This window comes from Scomber japonicus, chromosome 5 (assembly GCF_027409825.1).
Source record: "Scomber japonicus isolate fScoJap1 chromosome 5, fScoJap1.pri, whole genome shotgun sequence".
NCBI classification, from domain to species: Eukaryota; Metazoa; Chordata; class Actinopteri; order Scombriformes; family Scombridae; genus Scomber; species Scomber japonicus.
In genome coordinates, this window is record NC_070582.1 from 35,719,762 (window position 1) to 35,739,696 (window position 19,935).

Here is a 19,935-nt window from a genome sequence, read left to right on the forward strand (position 1 = left end):
TTCCATGGAAACGACACCGTGTTTGGTTGTGATGAAGGAACGAGACACTCACTCGAATCTAGATCACCTCATTATTATCATAATAAGATTGTAAGGCCTCCTGACTGTGTGTGTGTGTGTGTGTGTGTGTGTGTGTGTGTGTGTGTGTGTGTGTGTGTGTGTGTGTGTGTGTGTGTGTGTGTGTGTGTGTGTTCATAATGTTGGCAATCCTCCCCATTTCTTGTCTCTATAAAGCTTCCTGATGTGAGGTAGCGATGTTGCTGAAACGTTCTAGTTATCAGGTACATACAGGTTGATGGACACGCTAATAATAAGTGTAGACCAAGAACAACATCAAGAGAAGGAACAAAAACCATGAGGGAATCAAAACAGAAAATTACAAAGAACATGACAGATGCATAGATACCAAGTTGTGCTTTGTGCAGTAGACTCTTCATGACTTGAAACAAATTAAGCTTTTAGCAAAACTGGCACGTTATTAAAATCAAAGTAAGCAGACATCAGTGAAGTACACATCATGTCTACAAATAAGCAACATTTATTTAATGTCATATCTTAAACTGTGCTCTCTAAACCCAAACAGCAATCTGCTGCTGCACCAAACACTATTAGCACTGAGTTAAGATTTCTATAGAAATAAAGACTGATTTACTAAAGGTCTGTGTGTAGAAACATGTGCAAGCTGATGTACTAACGCAGTGCACAGAGGTTTGAGATAATATACACTGTCCATTTAATATGTTTACCATGATTAATATCAATATCAATGTAATATGGAGCGTTTTTTCCACCTGTGTTAATATTTTGGAGTGGAATTTTTTTTTTTACTAACAGCATTGACTTAGTCACTAATAGATTCCCATATGGCTTTTTTTACTTGTAATTATTATTTTTGTTGCTATAACTCAATATATGTGTTAATCTCTTCCACTATAACCTCTAATTCCATGTGATCACATTCGATTTTGTGCTCGTAGGCTTCCTGCTCATCCAAACTCAGACACAAAACTCTCATTTAAATACTGCTGTCTGCACCTGTTGGCATTTACACAGTTATTCTTAGTAGATCAACCACAAAACACACCAAACGCTAACCAAACATGCAATCTGTTGCACTGCACATGTAGTTTAGTACCCTTTATTTGGGATCTTATTAATCAGACCCTAAGTGTTTTAATACAAACTTTTTTATGTCAGTGGAAATGTTCACTTGCTAATACTATCCACACAAACTTGAATACTAACACATCCACAGAGTTGTAATAGCAGGCAGTACAGTATGGTTGACAATGATAGTGCTGTTCATTGATACCAGCTCATATCACATGTTGATTTGATCATTAGTAAATGATTAAGGGTTCAATTCTACTAGCAAAACGTTTTTTATCTTGAGGTGTAGGGGTGTAAAGGTATACCGTATTTCGGTATACCGCGGTCGTGTGAAGCCACGGTAGTGATACCGTGAGTTTTCCAAGCTCACGGTGACGGTAATTAATTAATTAGGCTATTTTAATATTATGCGGTGCTGCCGGCGCAACTCCACTTACACGAGTAGGGAACTCACAAATAAAACATTTCACTTCACGTTCACATAAAGATCAGTGGTCAGTCGTCACTCAGTCACATTATAATCTAATTTTACAGCTGCAGCAGTAGATTGAAAAAGTGTTTCCTACCTGTGTGCTGCTCAAATGTATCCATTCAGTTTAGTTCAGGGCAGGCTGCTGGTCAGCGTTGTTACGTACTTTATTATTGTTTCACTTTGCTTCATGTTTGATACACCTTGTTGTCCGACTCGTTCATAGGAGAGAACGGGAGAGTTCACTCAGTAAGTAAAGTTTAATTCAAAGTTTTCCAATACAAGACAATACAGTGACAGGTGCGAACGAGGTAGATTACTCCAGTAACAGTCAGACTTAGTTTAATGACTTAGAAATCACCGAATGACTTACTTTAACAAATTTCGTTAGTTTATATAATGTAAAATATTACTTTTATGAGGGTCACAGTCACAGACTGTATAAACTTACTGGGGATTTCCTGTCTTTATCTGTCTGTTTTATTCCTGTTTGTTGCTGAAATACGATCGGGAGGCTGCACGGGTTGTTTTATTTTGAAAAACGGAAGTTTTATTATGCCGATTCAGTGTCGGACTTCCTGTCTGGTGCAATCTGCTCTGTTGAGCTTGTCGCGAGTTGGAAACGGCTCCGTCAAAAATAGAAATGCTACCTATTGATAGCGCTGCGGTGCAGAGAGACGCTGCTGAGACGTTCCCGGTGGAGATACTCTCATTGATTATAGTGTTACCTATCAGCTCCGGTGACCGCGGCGCAGCTGTAACGCGCCGCTGCCGGACTCAGTGGAAATTGGGCTTTAGTGAATTATCTGCAAACAGCACACCTCCATCACATTATCAAGGCTGACTGCTCATGACAGGGCTCAGCATGACTATATCCTAAAACCGTGGAAACACTTATTAATCCCAATAAGTGAAGTGTAAATTGGCTGATTTTTACTGTAATAAAAGTCTTCTGTAAGTCAGAGCTAAAGACAGAAACAACTTCATGTTCTGAGCCTTCCGCTGCCGGACTCAGTGGAAATTGGGCTTTAGCATTTCATAATTGTGGTAGCAGCCTGCAGCAGATGTAATGTCCACGCAGCACGCTGGATGTAAACTAATATTGAGCCTATATCCTATTCATTATAATGTGGATGGACATAAATTCAGTTCTTTTGCCTTAATAATGATAAAATAATACACAATAAATGGTCGGATTGGGAACCCGTATGCATAATGTCTCCTCACTGCATTTAGTGTAGCTTGAAATGACCAGGGCTCAGCTAGTGTTGCTCATGTTGCTCCAATCAAAAAATGTAGTTTTGGTAAACACACGCGAGACCCACATGATCCATGACCGTAATTGGTTTCAGTTAAATGACTGTCTGGTGATTTACAGACAGACACACACACACATTTTGCTTAAATAAAGCAATGTTTTTCTTCTAAGAATGATACTTGTCTGTTTTGTTGGTTATTTCATGGCCCCTAGTACCAAAACAAATCTTTAAAAAAATAAAATACCGTCACAGTGAAATACCGCGGTATACTGCACTAACACCGTCACCGTACCATACTGTAAAATCCCATACCGTTACACACCTATTGAGGTGCTTTTACATGTTGTGTATTTTCCTCTGTGTCAGTGTTGGGTTTGTGTCATGTGGTGTGTACATGTATTTTAATGTTTTAATGAACTGCTGAATGGGCCAAGGATCATTTTCCATGTTTGTTGACCATAAAGTTGTAAAGTTGTAAAGATGATCAGAGAATATGGATCATAAACACCAGGAACATGTTTCCCTTTTTCATAATGACTGGAAAGAGACTATTGCCATAATAAACTCTGTTTGTGACATGTGTCTCTTTCTTATTCTCTCCTTCAGAAACCTGTCCAAGAACCCCAATCTGACCACATTCTCCTGGCAGGTGTTTGAACATCTGCAGCTGCTGGAACTGTGAGTTGACCCCTTGTCTTCTAGCTGAAACATCATGCTCACACTGTCCTTCACTCTTACCACAACTATCACAGTAAAGAGTCTTCTCCACAGCTGCTACAAAATGCTTCTTTTGTACCTTTCATCAGATCTGGGTCAGTCTACTAAGCACAGGTGGCTGGTTCAATGTTTTCCTTTAGAGCTTTATTTAAAAGATGGTTTTAATGAATGTCTGCAGGTTTAACCATATGTTCCAGTATAGGAAAGTGAATAAAGCTGTGCTGCACAAAATCCTTCCAGCCATGTTTACTGTATATCTTGACCTGTGTGTGACCTCTTCGAGACACAGCTCATTTAATGCTACTCACACTTTAATCGCCTTCAGGCATAGCAGAGAAAAGGGGGGGGGGGGGGAGTTCAAAGAGCAAGTTAGCTTTATGAGGAGATGAAACTAGCCAGTGGCAAATTTGAAAATGTGTTAACATGGGAGAGAACAGTATGATTATTATTACATACTGGTGGCTTGAATAGAGATCAGTGATGAGTATTGCATGCTGTTCCTGTCATAGTGGAATGATGTAGGTTGTCAATACATAAATATATAAATACATACCCTGATGAGTGCAACAGAAACACCATGATGGCTAGAGGGATACACAATACATTCAATGGTCTTAATCTGCAAATTGAGCATATTTAGGTTTCATTAGGAGTCCTCAGGCAGGGATTGTTGTTCTATATAACAGACTTTATGGATGATCTGCACAATGAAGGGTGTTATATGTACATGCATACCTGACCTGAGAGTCAAGCACTCTGCCTGGTTGATCCAGCTCCTTGTAACGTGTTATAGTCATATGTGTGGAACACAGCTCATAATGAAATCATTTTATGTTTATAAGCTATGTATTTTCTTAGTGTGTTGATGCTGTTCTGGCAATTTTATATCAAGAAACACAACGTTGTTCATTGTCTTTCTGATAGTTTATTCAGTCGTCTGCAGACGTACTCCTTGCCGTCTCAAGCGTGAGATGGCACGAATGAGCCCAGAGCAGAGGCAATAGTCAGATTATATACAATACATTATCTTGTTAAAAGGATGACCTTGTTCTACCATCAGAACAATGTAAGCACAATAGTCACATCATAATGTGTGTACAATCAGGACAATGGTTAGTCAGTAGATTATAACATACATGATGTTCAGTCAATGTTCAATGATGTTCACTCAATCAGCATTTCATGTAACATAAGTGGTGTCATGGTCAGCAGATTATGGCACCTAATTATATGACATAGTTGCTCATTTGTGTCAGAGAAGATAATAATAAGAAGAAGAAGAATTTCCATTACATTCCCCCATTTGAGCATATTACGCTCACAAATTAACATTAATCAAACAAACATTAATCATTGAAATTCAAACTGATGATCAAAACAAAAGTCTAAATAAATATATCCCCAGGAAGTGCTCTTGTTCAGTGAAGCATTTCCTAGTGAAAAAGACAGTTCCTTGTTGTTGGGTGGGCTTTGTTGTCATGACAGATTGGTGAACTCCTTGTTGTGTCACCTGTGTCATGATAACAATCCACACTGAAAAAAGCCAGCATAGAGCTCTGTTAGACAGTAATCAGACACAGCACTGTTCTCATGCCTCTCTGCATTTGATAGGCATTATTTTGTATCTGTATGACGCGCAGCAGACTTTCATTTACCTCCAATGTAAACCCATCCACATCATTATTAGATGCTCATATAACCTGCTCCTGCTGTCCATTCACTCCAATGTTAAGCCTCCTGTGCTGATGTCAGCAGACCAGAGGACCTGCTGCCTACAAGTATTTACCTAACTGTCACAGTCTAAATGTCCTCAAAACAAACATAGTGATAACTTCAACAATACCATATGTTAATGTTAAAAACCGTGTAAAGTGAATTCAGACATTTTCTTCTAAACACATTAAATAGGTCATAAATGTATTTATAAAAAAGGTGTAAAAAGCATTTCAACCATTTAGATTTGAATTGTGGAGCTAGGTTTCACAAACTGTGTTTCAACATTTCTGTGTTCAGGATTTAGTGGGCGGGTCTGATTAGCATAAACCCGCCCCTGCTGCTGTAGAGGTATAAATACATTCAGCACACACTACTACTACTACAGTCTACAGTTAACTGAGTTAGCCGCTGAGTTAGCCAACGAGCTAGCAGCTGAGCTAGCAGCTGAGCTAGCAGCTGAGCTAACAGCAGAAAGCTCTCAGACGTAGCGTCCATGTTTCTGGTAGAGGTGGTGATTTTGATTGACAGGTGACACTTGGTAGGGGGCGAGGTTTTAAGCGAACTCGGCGGGCACTCCCACAGCGTTTGGAAGCAGAGAAAGAGGCTGATTTTTACACAACTTTGAAGCCTTATTTCATATATTTGGCGATTTTTTTAATCATTCAAATTTGGCAGGGTGGTTAACAACACACTTTACTGTGGTATGTCAAACTCAGAACACATATTTATTCTTACTTTACACAGACTTTACAGCCATCAGTTTGAGTCAGTTTGTTTTTTGATATAGAGATGAAGACAGTCCACTTTGTTACCTGATACAAAACTGTAATTTATTTCAAACTGATTAAGATTTTTTGTGTTCCCCTTTATACAGACACAAACTTTTGAATGCCTTATTCAATCAATCAATCAATCAAATGAATCATTCAATCTTTATTTATAAAGCGTCAAATCACAACAAAGTCATCTCAAGGCACTTTACACATAGAGCAGGTCTAAACTGTACTCTTTCATTTAATTTAATGTCTGAGGTATCTCAATATTAATTGAGGAAGACTCTGTTTTAAGAATGACAATATTAATCCATGAATATATTAAGAACATTAAATATGTATTAAACATTCTCAGCCACATATGACCATGCTTTGGTCTATTTTTATTTTTCTGTGTAACAGTGAGCGTAGGTAGATAGGTAGGGAGGGAGGGAGGGAGGGAGGAATTTTCATTGATCCCCCTAGGGGGAAATTCAATATTGACACATCAGTAGCCTATACTTAGTGATAAAAAATAAAATAAAAATACTATATACATAAAACTAAATAAACAATAAAAAGCTGTGGTGTTGTACAGTCTGATGGCTGATGGTATGAAAGAGCCTCCCAAGCACTTTGAGAGCACATCTGGCGAGGATGCATCTGGACACACCTCACCACTAAATGCTCTGGCTGCTAAGTGACATACTGCGAGCTAGGTGATGCTTGGCTATGGCTCATCAGTTTTCAAGCAGGAAAAAATGGCAGTTGAACAGTGCACTAAAATATGTTTCTGAGAAAAAAGCAATGCAGTAGCAGAACTGTGATTCATATTTGATGAGAATGTCTAGTTGGACAGTTTGATCTGAGGTTCACTGTGCAGGATGGTCTCATTAGCATAAAGTTGAAGTCGAGTCATGTTTATGCAAATAAAGACACAGAGAACGGTCCGTCAGCTCATCACACCGTATCCATCATGCACCGTGCAGCCTTATCTCCTGCTCTGCATAGAAAATGAATACAATCTAACAATTTGACATATGTCATCACATCCAGCCCGTGTGCACTTTTAGTTGAGAGCCAGGTGCTTCTCATACACACTCTAAATTGCACCATGTGTATCAGTATCAGATACAGAGGGGTGTGACAAAGACCTGAGAATGAGAATGGGCTATTATTTAAGCTAAATGCTAACATGAACAGTGATATTTCATGCTGATGCTAAGCTAGTATAATATTTACCATTTTCACTATCTTAGTGAAGCAAGCTAGTGTGCTATCATGTGCCAATTAGCACTAAACATACATCACATCTGAGACTGATGAATGTGTCAAAGATATTGAGTCATAAACCAAAGCACCCTCAATACACCCACAGCTCATAATGCTATCACACTAAAAGAAGTGTGGCTGTGAGAGAGGGGAGAGACCACTAGAGACACATCCTCAACTTTACTGGCATTATATCATGCATTTTTACTGGCACACAACATGACAGAAAGGGACAAAAATGAAGTGAGGTGGAAAATGTAGAAATAAAGCCTGACAGTTATGTTTTTTGTTGTTTTTTTAAATTGGCCTTGATGTCAGAGTATCTGCTGTTTCTTCTTCTGCTGTGAATTTTACCACAAAATCCTTGATGTGATTCTAAGTCCATGAGACCTCTGTCTCTATCAGTATAGCAGCTGACAGATGAGATTAAAACCAATCCAAAAAAGACAAATTAATTTCAAGAAATGATGCATACACTCTATACTGTATCGTCCTCTTCAATATTTGATGGAAACGTGCAGAAAATCATGTTTTACTTTGCTGAAACTTGGAAAAACAAGCACTTGATGTCAATGTAAGTAAGAATCCATCAGAGTGTTGAACAGTAAAACTAATGAATGAACATTCAGTAGTAGATTATGCTAATCACAACTATAATACTGTAACTATCATGTTGATGGTAATACTGTAAGGATTGTGTTACAAAGCAGGAGGGCTTCCCTGCTCAGCTCCAGCAGCTCCAGCAGCAGCACTCAGTTAGGTAACATGCTTCACTTCATTTCCATTTCAAAGCATGCAGGGAAATGCTTTGTTTTTCTTTTCCTCTTGTGATTACTGTGGCCTTGTTTAGAAATATTTGATATAATGCTGCACACACACACACACACACACACACTTGCATGCACACACACACACAGACACACACACACACACATTGTGTATCATGACTGTGTTTTGATTCCCACTTCCTTCCGTTCATCTGTGTAAATCTCTCACATGGCTGCTGTCCATGGTGCTGAATCCCCTATTAATATGTTGTTATCATTAGAAAGCTCTTGCTTATGACTGTTTCTTTTCACTATCTTTCCATTTCATGCAAACCAGAATCTATAATACTGTTACTAACACCCAGACTAAACGGAAGCAACATACCAAGGCTTTATTCTGTGAATATGATCATAGAAGCTCATAAGAATACTATCTTTTATGTGTCCTGCATGATTCATGACCTAAATCACTGCTCCTTCAGACAGTCAATGAGGACAGCAGCAGAACATACTGGGCTGAAATGTTTTTTATGTCCCATCATCTGGCCAGATGCCAGGGGAAATGGCATCAGAGGCAGAGCATAGGAGTGGAGAGGAAATCAAAGAGAGAGTGTGTGAAAGGTTCACGTTCGCTTGGCAGATTAGAGGCTTTGGTTGGAGCAAGGCATAACAGAATGCAGGAAGGAGGGGTCAAATTATGCATTATACAATATATAGTGGTTAAAATGAGTGAGGAGTAGAATGAATCAAAGAAAATCCCAGACTCAAAGTGGCAGCATTAAAATAGTCTTTATTTTCAGCCAATTTTGATGTTAAAAAGGGAAAAAACTTGTAGAGTTAGGGTTAGTGTCAAATTGTCATTAGTCTCATGATACTAGTGTGGTGATTTCTAAATGCACAGCTGTTGCTTGAACAGCGGCGAGAATATCCAATCCAAACTTCGGATTGGCTGGATATCCTGTTGGAGACGTCCAGAATGATAAGATACCTCAATGATGAGATACCTGAACTACCTCAGCTGGCTTCTTATTCATACTTAGGGTCAAGCATGGGCTTTGAGGTCACAGTAGAGACAGTTCTTAATCTTAGCAGAGAGAGACACTGTCTTCTCTGTCTTAATACGCGGTGCAGCTGACTGTGGTGTTTTGGGGAAAGTGAGAGTCACTTGATAACAGTGACGCAGCGTTGCTGTGGCAACCAAGGTCAGAGGATTGTCTAAATCCCTAAACCCACAGATGGGTAGCTATGTTTCATTGTTTGTATAACGAACTAATAGGCTAATTCCAAATGCTGTAGATGTGTTGAGTACCATTTATGGACATAGAGTATTTGTGGTACTATCTGTGATGCATTAGAGGGATTATTGATCATTCCTTCATTGTCATTGGCCAAGCTTCAATAATCATTTTATATATTCATGTAATGCAAAGCCAACTATCACTCAACATGATAGAGTGAGAACGCTACTGGATTCTAATAGCCAAGTTTAACCCTCACATACGGTCCATATTCTACATTGTATGTTCTGACTTGGTCTAAGAATCTCCTCATAAAAAGTGTCTTCACCTAATCTTTAACCACAGGTGTGTTTAGCAAGCATCAATAGTCGATCTGACTGATCAATAAATGTGTGATTAAACCTTGATGAATGTTTCAGAGAGCAGAGAGAGTGTATTTTTAGCTCATTTATGGAGAAAAAACTGCTGCTATCACACAATATCATGTCCATGGAAATATAACATAGCAATAATGATGGAAATGTATTTAATGTAAAGGTAAAATGATCAGAACTTTATGGAAGTGTGGGGTTTATTGTAGAACCATTAGAGCCATCAGTCTTCACTGCTACATCATAAAAACTACTATCTTATTAAAACTATGAACTATTCATTTCACTAAAACACATGGCAATAGATACAGAGATCATTTGACCCAGAACAGACTCAATGGACAAACATTTGTAGCATCTATACAAAAATATGACATTTCAAATATTTTCTTTTTTGTGCATTTTGGGCCACTTTAGGAAAAGTCATCAAATTAGTCATCAAATAGTATTTAAGGGTGAACACTAGTGTTTATTGTGTCATTGTAAACATAGTGACATTGTTTTTGGAATTTAACTCTGTTAAATGTTAGATTTGACATTTTCTGACATCAGGTCTCCTTCTGCTTCACATTGTTTCAGTGATTTTTAGCAGTGGGTTTTAAAGCATGTCAGTTTTAGTTGTGACTAAAGTGTCGCAGTATGTGAATCACATGGAGGTGTGTGTGTGTGTGTGTGTGTGTGTGTGTGTGTGTGTGTGTGTGTGTGTGTGTGTGTGTGTGTGTGTGTGTTACAGCGTGTTGTTACAGCATGAGTCTGTGAAAGTGCTGCTAGCAATTCTGGCAGGAATATTTAAAGCAGGGCTGCTGGGATGCTAATAGCGTGATATTTCAAGCTATGAGCTGGTTCAGGCTGCTGGGACTATTTGCAGCGCTGTGTGTGGGAGACACATACACACAATCACACACACACACACACACACACACGCACATTGAAACACAGGTTACTACAGGTCAACAATCAGTTACTGCTTTCATGTGTATTGTTTAAAATCTCCGTGTGCTATTTCAGGTATCAGAAATCATACATGATTAATGTTTTCACACCAAGTGATTCATTGCTATTACTGATATTAGGACAGGTGGAATTCATGTTTTCAAAGCAACAGTTCTTGCAGTGCTTGGTGATTTATAGCCTTTATTATGTAGCCATTTATATGTACATTATACTGAATCATTCTACCTCTCTCTCCTCAATCTGTGTGTGTCACTCTGTGTTTTAAATCCCACTGCCAACCTCAGTTGAGTCAAGCCTTTTAAAATGTCATAAGAAATGAAATGCAAGTTTCCATCGGCAAAGGGTTGAAGAAAAAAAAAAGAGCAAAGCAAATGTCAGGAAAAGGACATCCAGCAGAAATGTGTGCGTTGATAAGTCCTGACACACTCTGCTGTTGACTTATAGAGCTGTAGTGTGAGGACAGCACTGTTCATCTTTGTGAGAGGACAAATGTGTGGTTCACAATATTAACACACGGCAAGAGACGTGACTCACACACACACACACACACACACACACACACACACACACACACACACACACACACACACACACACCACTTTTAATCTTAAATACATGTATAATGTAATAGAATGTAATTGCTAACAGATAAGTTCAGTAAAATGTTGTTAGCACATTTACAGAGGTGTATTGCATTCACTTGAAACATGTTTAAAAAGCTCTATTTTTCTGAATTAATGAGATCATCACTGCAAATTCCAAAGGTGCCTGTGCAAAATCGAAAACTTTTTAATTTTGTATATGCTTAGGTGCCGAAATATGTTCTGACCTGCTCTGACAGTGTATGTATTGACAGTACAAACTCAAAAAGTAAAGAGATACACACTTCCTCTATATGTGCAAGGCATGGTCCATCTCACTAATGCTAGGCTGGCCAAAATCTACCCCAACAGAACAGATGAGTGTAATAGATGTAAAGGCTCCCCTGCTGATTATGTCCATATGTTTTTAACCTGCCCACGCTTATCGGAATATTGGTCTGTAGTATTTAGAACAATTCGTGATGTTATAGGCCGAACCATCAACCCTGAGCCCCTTGTGGTCCTCTTCGGAGTCTCCCTCACACATGGCCTGTCTAAATGTGTCCTCACAGCACATTATTGCGTTTTCTTCCTTACTTGCGTGAAGGCTCATCCTCCTTAAATGGACTCATACCCCCCCCCCCCCCCCCCTACTCACAATAAATGGATCCATGAAATGCTGCACTGTCTCACCCTGGAGAAGATAAGGTTCTCCCTCAAGGGTTCCGTATGTAAATTCTATGAGATGTGGCAACCTTTTGTAAACCACGTTGACTCCCTAACTATTGATGCTGAAAATGTCTAACTGCCCCCCCCCTTTTTAAATGTTTTCTCTTTTTCTTTATTTTTATTTATTTATTTATTTTATTCTCCGCTCTCCCTTTTTGAGCACTTACTTACGTGTTTACCCTACATTAATTGTTAACCTGCTTACTTACTCTTGTTTGCTGTTTGCGTGTCCCTCGGTGTGCCTGGGTGTGGATGTGTTGTCTGTCTGTGGGTTCTTTTTCTGTTTTGGGTGGGTGAATTTAGGGTGTTCTGGTGGGTGGGAATTAAGCTGGAACCTTCCTTCAGTACTCTGTTACTGTTGCTGTACCTCAACTACGCATCTGAATGTATTACGAGACCACTCCAGTGTTAAAATCAATAAAGACATTTTTGAAAGAAAAAGTAAAGAGAATGTTAAAGAGGACATATGATGCTGTATATATTACTATTACTGCTGGGAATGTCTCTGCATGACTTGCTGCATGACTTGCTGCAGCCAATCAGCTCAGCCTCTGTCTCGAACAGGTTGTTTTAGCTCCCCAACCTGGTGAGTCCACTCTGTTCTGATTGGACAGTTCCCAGAACCTCTCTGTAGATTTCTGGTCATTAGGGGAGCTGCATTCACAAGTAGATGCATGGAATGCTGCTTGGGTGTAGAAAGGTTTCCTTAGGCACTCCAGAGAGTAATGACTTTCATTTTACTGAATATTCTCTGTTGTATTCAAGTTAGAGTCAAGTGCTTGAATTCAAGTTGTTTTGCTAACATGCCAGAATATGGTTTCTCCAGCTTCTTCCTGTTGTAAATGGACACACACTAAACTGCACTTTCACTACGTTACAATATCAGTATTTTTTGGTAAACATCTGGTTTCAATTCAGCTATATGTATATATATGTATATATCTATACACACACACACACACACACACATACACACACACACACACACACATATATATATATATATATATATTTTCTCATACATTTTTTTATTGCTTTTGTACCATAGACTGTAGAAATGGACGTAACATCCGTGACATCACCCATTGGTTTGTGGACTGCTGCTCAGAAGCCAATAGTTTCGAATCTAGGCAGCGCCATCTTGAAAATTTCCGGTGCATGCTGGGAAAAAAAACACACAGATTCTACTTATATGGGCATGAGACGGAGCCATGGGCGGAGTGGGGAGGTTGCTATGGTTGCGAGGGCTGGATCTCGAGGACAGTGTGCAATCAACCTGTCAATCATGATGTAGCCACGCCCCCTAATGCATACCCTGCTTTATCATCACATATAAAATCAGGGAGGCCAAAATGTCCCAAATGAACATCATACTGCATTGAAGAAGGCTTTAAACTAGCGATTGAGACCATAAACACATTTTGAAAACGTTTACTGAGGTTAGAAATCAAGTGAGAAGTTGGTGAATTCTCCATTGACTTGTATAGAGACGGTCGCCCCCTGGTGGCCTTTTGATAGAATGCAGTTCTAAGTTACTTCCGTGTTGGCCTCATTTCAGAGGACCAGAACTCCCCGCCTGTTATGTACTGACTTATTATTTGTTATTATCGTTCTTGTTTCCTTTTTTTAATGATGCTCTTCTCCTTTTTTACTGTAATACTGCAGATTTCCCCATCATGGGATGAAAAAAAGAACCTTATCTTCTGGCGGCTGATACCTGAAGCATCTATAAAACGCAGAGTCGAGTTTAACATGCAGCACATCAGTGTTGATTTTGGCAGCTATCTTAGATTTAGTCTTAGTCTTTAGATTAAAATGATTGATAGTTTCAGCCACATCTTCAGTCAAATGACAATATCAGTCATTTTATTTCTTAATAGATTCATTGTAGTTTTAGTCAGGTAGAACAGGTATTGGAAATTGGAGTTGACATTTCTAAAGCAAAATTTAGTGCATTACACACAGATAAAAGTGCTAGCATAGTGGGATGTTATTTTTCTACATCAAGAAACAAAACATTCTTTCATTTGCCACTGTGGTACAGTTTATTTTATGTAACTTCAAGTCAAAATACAGAAAACAGAGTGATGAAAGATGAACACATATGCATGACTGGACTTTATCTGCAAGTGCATTGGAGAAGATGTGAATTATTCACGAGTATTTACAAATATAATGAGGCAAACTCTTGGAAAAGGTTCTACATATTTGGAAATGGTATGAAACAAACATGACATTTGAAACTTAAATGAAGCTCAGTGATTTGAGACTTTTTGAAGACTTGACGTTGTATTCAGACTTTATCATCCAGGTTACTCCATTTATGAGTAATATTTGAATTTGATAATCTATTGTAGACTCTCTATTCATCAATAGTTTGTCAGTAACAACAGTCAACAGTCTATTACTTTGAGTTAAAGTGCATACATTCCTATAGAATAAGACAAACCTTGAATAAAGTGGGTCAGTACCAGACAAAGCAGGATATCAGTAGTAACATTAACAATCTTGAGTCCTGTCAGCAGCATTAGGTTACTACTGATCTCTATTCTAAAATAACAGTCAGTCTCTGCCATTAGTAGACAGTCCCGGCCCTTCACATCAGCCACCTGAGCAAGTGATGGTGATATCATCAGGTATGTGCTGGACCATTTAGTGGACCAGTCGTTGACCAGAGTGAGTCCATACAGCTGCAGCAGTTGTTCAGTTGCCAACGATAACTTGCAGTATGTGTGTGTGTATGTATGTGTGTATGTATGTGTATGTGTGTGCGTGTGTGTGTGTTTATTTATTTAAGTCTTTTGGAAGCGGGACAGGTCCTCAGAGAAGAACATATGCTATCCTCCTCAGAGCAGAGATGGACGAAACATTGCAAAAGATGCCACTCTCACACAATAGTACACACACACACACACACACACACACACACACACACACACACACACCTACAGGCATTTCCCCTAAGCTCTGGAAGTAGCCACCTGTTGCTAGGATTGCCACATACATCTTTGTTTAGGAAATGTTCTTAATATTTACCTGCAGACTGTTTTTTATGTAGTTATTATGGCTGTGTTATGTGTGCTGTGTTGCAGATCAGCAGCTTGTATTTTGGGTTCATAGATGTTTGTGAAGTGTTCTATTACACATTAACCATTTTCACTGCTATTTGTATTTAGACACAAAAACAAACCCAACTGTAATAAGGACAAATGGATACTGCTGGAAGAAAGACAAGCAGAGAAAATGGGGTTTTGTCCAGCAAACAGTAACATTGATTTGTGTTTCCACATTATATTATGAGTGCATGACAGGTTGCTGTGGCAACGAGCAACCTAGAAGCAATCTAATTCACTCATTACTCCAATGCATATTTCTCTGTATTTTGACCTAGATGGATAATTAGTTTAAGATGAGGGTGAAACACAGAAGAACATAAAGGTAAATAGAATACAAGAATTATAACACTGGATCATATTATGTACAAACGTAAGGAGGATGTATATAGAAACTTAAACTTACAAGTCAAAAGTTCAACTTTTTATTTATGTATTGATAAATAGGATTTTTGTAAAGTAATGAGTTAATGCACCATCAGACTAACAAGTTGACACAAAATAACAAAAACAAACCTGACCAGCAAATACATCAGTAGCCAATGATGCTAGCCAAGAGCTGCTGATCTGTCCTGACCTGAGAAACTCTGATCATATAAACCAGTGATGTGGTTAAGGGTTAAGGGACATCTATAAATTCATTTTAGCAGATCTGAAGTGCTTGATTTCCCCACACATACCCCTTCACATATTTCCAAGGATTTTCTAGAGTTTCATGTTGTAAAAATACTATAAAGGGACTTCAGAATTAAAGTGATGCTCAGTTTGAGTATGAAACCATCAATAGCTGTAAGTTTGAAATATGACTGTATAATACCTGCAGGAGAACTGAGGCTCTGGAACCTTTCACAACTTTTCAACTCATAACTGGTTCTAAAGTCAAATTTAGAACCAGTATAAATATGCACCAAAAGTTTCCCCATGTCTCAGCAATCTATTGTTTAGTCAACAGATCAACATGTTGAGCCCTGATGAGATCATGAGATGAAATACCCACACTGGCAAAGTGACTGGAAGTGGCCATTTGGTGCACACATATGGCTTGAGACACACTAGTAAGACAAAATCTTCAACAAATAGCCAGCAGAGCCATTTGTGCTTGATGTTTCATGTGTTTGATGTTAAATTCCAACTAAAAAGTTTTTGAGGTGAGTGGTATGGCATCAGAACATCAGGACAACTGAATCACCAGAGAGTGTGGATGGTTTGATCAAACAACATAGGACGCTGAAGACTTGTCCAAGTGCATCTGATGAAAATGTAGCTAGTCATAGGCCAATCTAGAGCTACAGTGAGACATTTTTTATATAATGATTATTTGAGGCATAATTGGGGGTAAACACTAGTGACGTATCACAGGGGGGTTAAAGATCAGACTTATGCATCAACTTGCAGAATTGAAGTGGTTTATTGCAAGAAAACCCAAGAAATCCATCATACGTCTCATATTTATACACACATCAGGCTGGCTTCCTGTTTCCCAGTCCCTTACCCAAAATGACTTGGCACAAACCATCCTGTTTTTAACACACAAATGACCTTACAATACCATATAATCCCCAACACATCCCCAACCAACCATTGCACATGAAGGCAAACCCAGTCCATTCCTCGTCTATTAGCTTTTAGCATTACTCCACTAATTAAATTTGCTGGGAAATTCCCTCACGACCCCCTTTGCTCATGGCTCTTCTCTCTTGTTTGAGTGTTCTACATTCAATGGTTATACAGATATACATGATTGACATGAAAACTTTAATTCACTTCAGTTACAAATGTAAGACCTGCAAAGAAATGAGGGCTAAAGCAGAAAAAAAGTAGATAAGAATACTTAATGAGACAGAGCAAAAACGTACAACAAGAAACAAAGACAGTTCATCTTTTTATAGAAAAAAATCCCAGTACAATGCACCATTGAAATCCTGTGCTATTAAGATTTATAATAAAAAGTTCACTTCCAAAGGTATTTACACTAATTACCTAATTAACCAAAACTATGCAGACAAAGATTGATGTTTTCAGCAGGCAGACAAAGAGCTGCTAGGCCAACTCATATTGTTCCATATTAACAACTAAATGGAAAAAGTTACTTCTGAATTCAATAAGAAAATTCCCATGAAGCCTCTCTAACTCAAACATATTGTACATCAAATATCTAATTGTTTTTCCAAAAACACCTCAACATAATAGCTACACTACATCATTGTCATCACTTACAGTACTCTCAGCTCTGACTCTAAGAAGTAATGCAACTACTAATTCATTGCAGAGAACCTGATTTAGTATGTGCTAAACCTTTATATATTGCGCACAGGTAACATTGAGATGGAACGATTAAACAATTAATAGTTTTTAAATGAGCCCAGTTCATAAAATGAGATGAATCTACCAAGTTTGGGTGCATGTCTGGCTTGAAGCCTCAGAATGTTGAACAATAGGCTGTGGGTGGTGTATCACTAAAATCTGACAAACCTTCCATCACCTCCTGTTGTGAGCAGTCATTGTAAGCCATTCAGCAGCCTCTTTCTCAGCAGATTATTCCTTCCATTCAGCCCACACTGACGCCTGTTGGTTCTGTGATGACTCCTGATAATGAATATCTATTCAGCACTCTCGTTCGCAGCCACATTATGAATGACTGACTCAACAAAGACCACCCACGAAGTGTGTACACATCCTCCCTCCTTACCTGTGTTCACATGCACACACTGTCACAAAACACAGGCTTCAGGCTTTTTAAACAGGACAATTCTGCCTTTCTGTGATGGGATGTTAACTCGCATAACAGAATTCATATATTATTATTTATAATTACAATTTATATTACATTAAAGTCTGTGTAAAGTAAGAATAAATATGTGTTCTGAGTTTGACATACCACAGAAAAGTGTGTTGTTAACCACCCTGCCAAATTTGAATGATTAAAAAAATCGCAAAATATATGAAATTAGGCTTCAAAGTTGTGTAAAAATCAGCCTCTTTCTCTGCTCCCAAATGCTGTGGGAGTGCCCGCCGAGTTCACTGAAACCCCGCCCCCTACCAAGTGTCACCTGTCAATCAAAGTCACCACCTCTACCAGAAACATGGACGCTATGTCTGAGAGCTTTCTGCTGCTAGCCCGGCGGCTAACTCAGAGGCTAACTCAGCTAACTGGCTAACTGTAGACTGTAGTAGTCTGTGGTCCATCTGAGATCTTGTAGTTAGCAGCTAGACCGATTGGATTTGCTATAGTAGGTGTTGATTGAAGGTGATTGGTCAAACGTTTAATGTTCCTCCTCATTTTTACAAGACCGAAACACGCAGAGACTAAACAAAGTTCATAATCAAATTATACATGTAATTCAGTTAGTGTTTTCTTGTGGAAACAGCTTGAATTAAAGGCAATGTGTGCTTTTAAAGTCAATGTTAAATATGGAGTGAAAAGACATGAGCACTTGACTTAGCTGCATGTATGGCAATGTTTGCTGTTGTGGGAAACTTGGGCTGGAGAAATGTTAATTAAGGTAACGAGATTTGAAAAACATGCTTGAAGTGGCAGCTCTGATCACCACAGCCTCCACCTCTGCTTTCATTTTGGTTATATGTTTACACTGATTTTCAACATGGGTGCAGGCTATCATATCCAAATCTATGAAATGTCAAAATGTTTGCCAGCGACATGGAACCTTAAGGTCAGGCTGTGCTTGATTCATGTTGCCTTTCTACATTTCCTGGCAATGATGTGGCACGCAAGCCTGCCTGCTGTGTTTTGTTGGATGAAAACCTCATGACAAACATCCACAAAAAAGGTCAGACAGTGATTACTTTATGTGCCACACACACACACACACACACACACACACACACACACACACACAGCATTTCTTTGTCATTGAGCTATCGTTCCATTGAGGATGTGTTCAGACTCAAAAAGGTCTGCTCTTCACAGTGTGATTTCAGGTGATAAGATGTATGGATGTGTGTCTTCTTGAATTGGATTAGAAATTGAAAATGATCTCATTGAATATGCTGATCTCTTTCATCATATATAATATATTAATAACAAGCTTTTTGTTCAAGGATAGATATCAATGTGATGGGCCCCATTTTAATGATCTATAGCGTAGGCGTGAAGTGCTTTTGGGGCGTGTCCGAATCCACTTCTGCTATTTTAATGGCGGGAAAATGGTCAAGGCACCAGGCGTATGGTCCAGAAGTGTTGGACTCAAGTCCTCTCATTAATCATAGGTGTGTTTTAGGTGTAACACACGGTAAACCAATCAGTGTGTCATCTCTCATTTCATTTCATATTTTAATATCCAGGAGCGCTGTCACATTGGTGGATTGCTATTATAACAGCACATTTACTCAGCAATGTGTTTCAATAATATAACATGAGTTACTTTGGCTGAAAGGAAAGTTGGCTGATGAGCTGCTAACCTCACATTTAATTCATATAATGGAAGAATATGGAGATATAACCAACCTGTCTGATGAGTGTAGAGGTGTGTGTAGTTACACTGCAGCAGCTTGGTGTAATCAGCTGATTTAATAAACAGTGAGTGGCTGTGTGTAACGGCACTGCGCTCAACATATCAGTCCTACAGTATAACTAGCTGTGGATAAGATACACTGTAAGAATCACCCACATTCATTAACAGATTAATACAGATGTTGTAACCACAGATGTTCAGATGCTTTTCTTGTTGATTAAATCACTAAGTAGCAGCTGAGCGTCTTTCCTCCAGAAGCAGACGTAGTTCTGAGACTCATTCTCCACAAAAACACCAACAACTCACTCTGTGCTGGATATTTTCACGTCTCCTCCCGTCATGCATGCAGCTGTACACCACACAGACATTGTGGTGCTTTATTTTTGTTTGTTTATCTTTTAATTACAATTTTGGT

At 38.8% G+C, this 19,935-nt stretch overlaps 1 protein-coding gene across 1 annotated transcript in view; it reads left to right on the plus strand.

The window, feature by feature from the left end:
- LOC128359524 (NT-3 growth factor receptor-like) overlaps window positions 1-19,935 on the plus strand; it is a 198,453-nt gene that overhangs the window by 19,043 nt on the left and 159,475 nt on the right. The window contains exon 2 of the mRNA XM_053320015.1: window positions 3,445-3,516. Within this exon, the coding sequence (XP_053175990.1) occupies window positions 3,445-3,516 (72 nt within the window). The remainder of the gene's footprint in view (window positions 1-3,444; window positions 3,517-19,935) is intronic.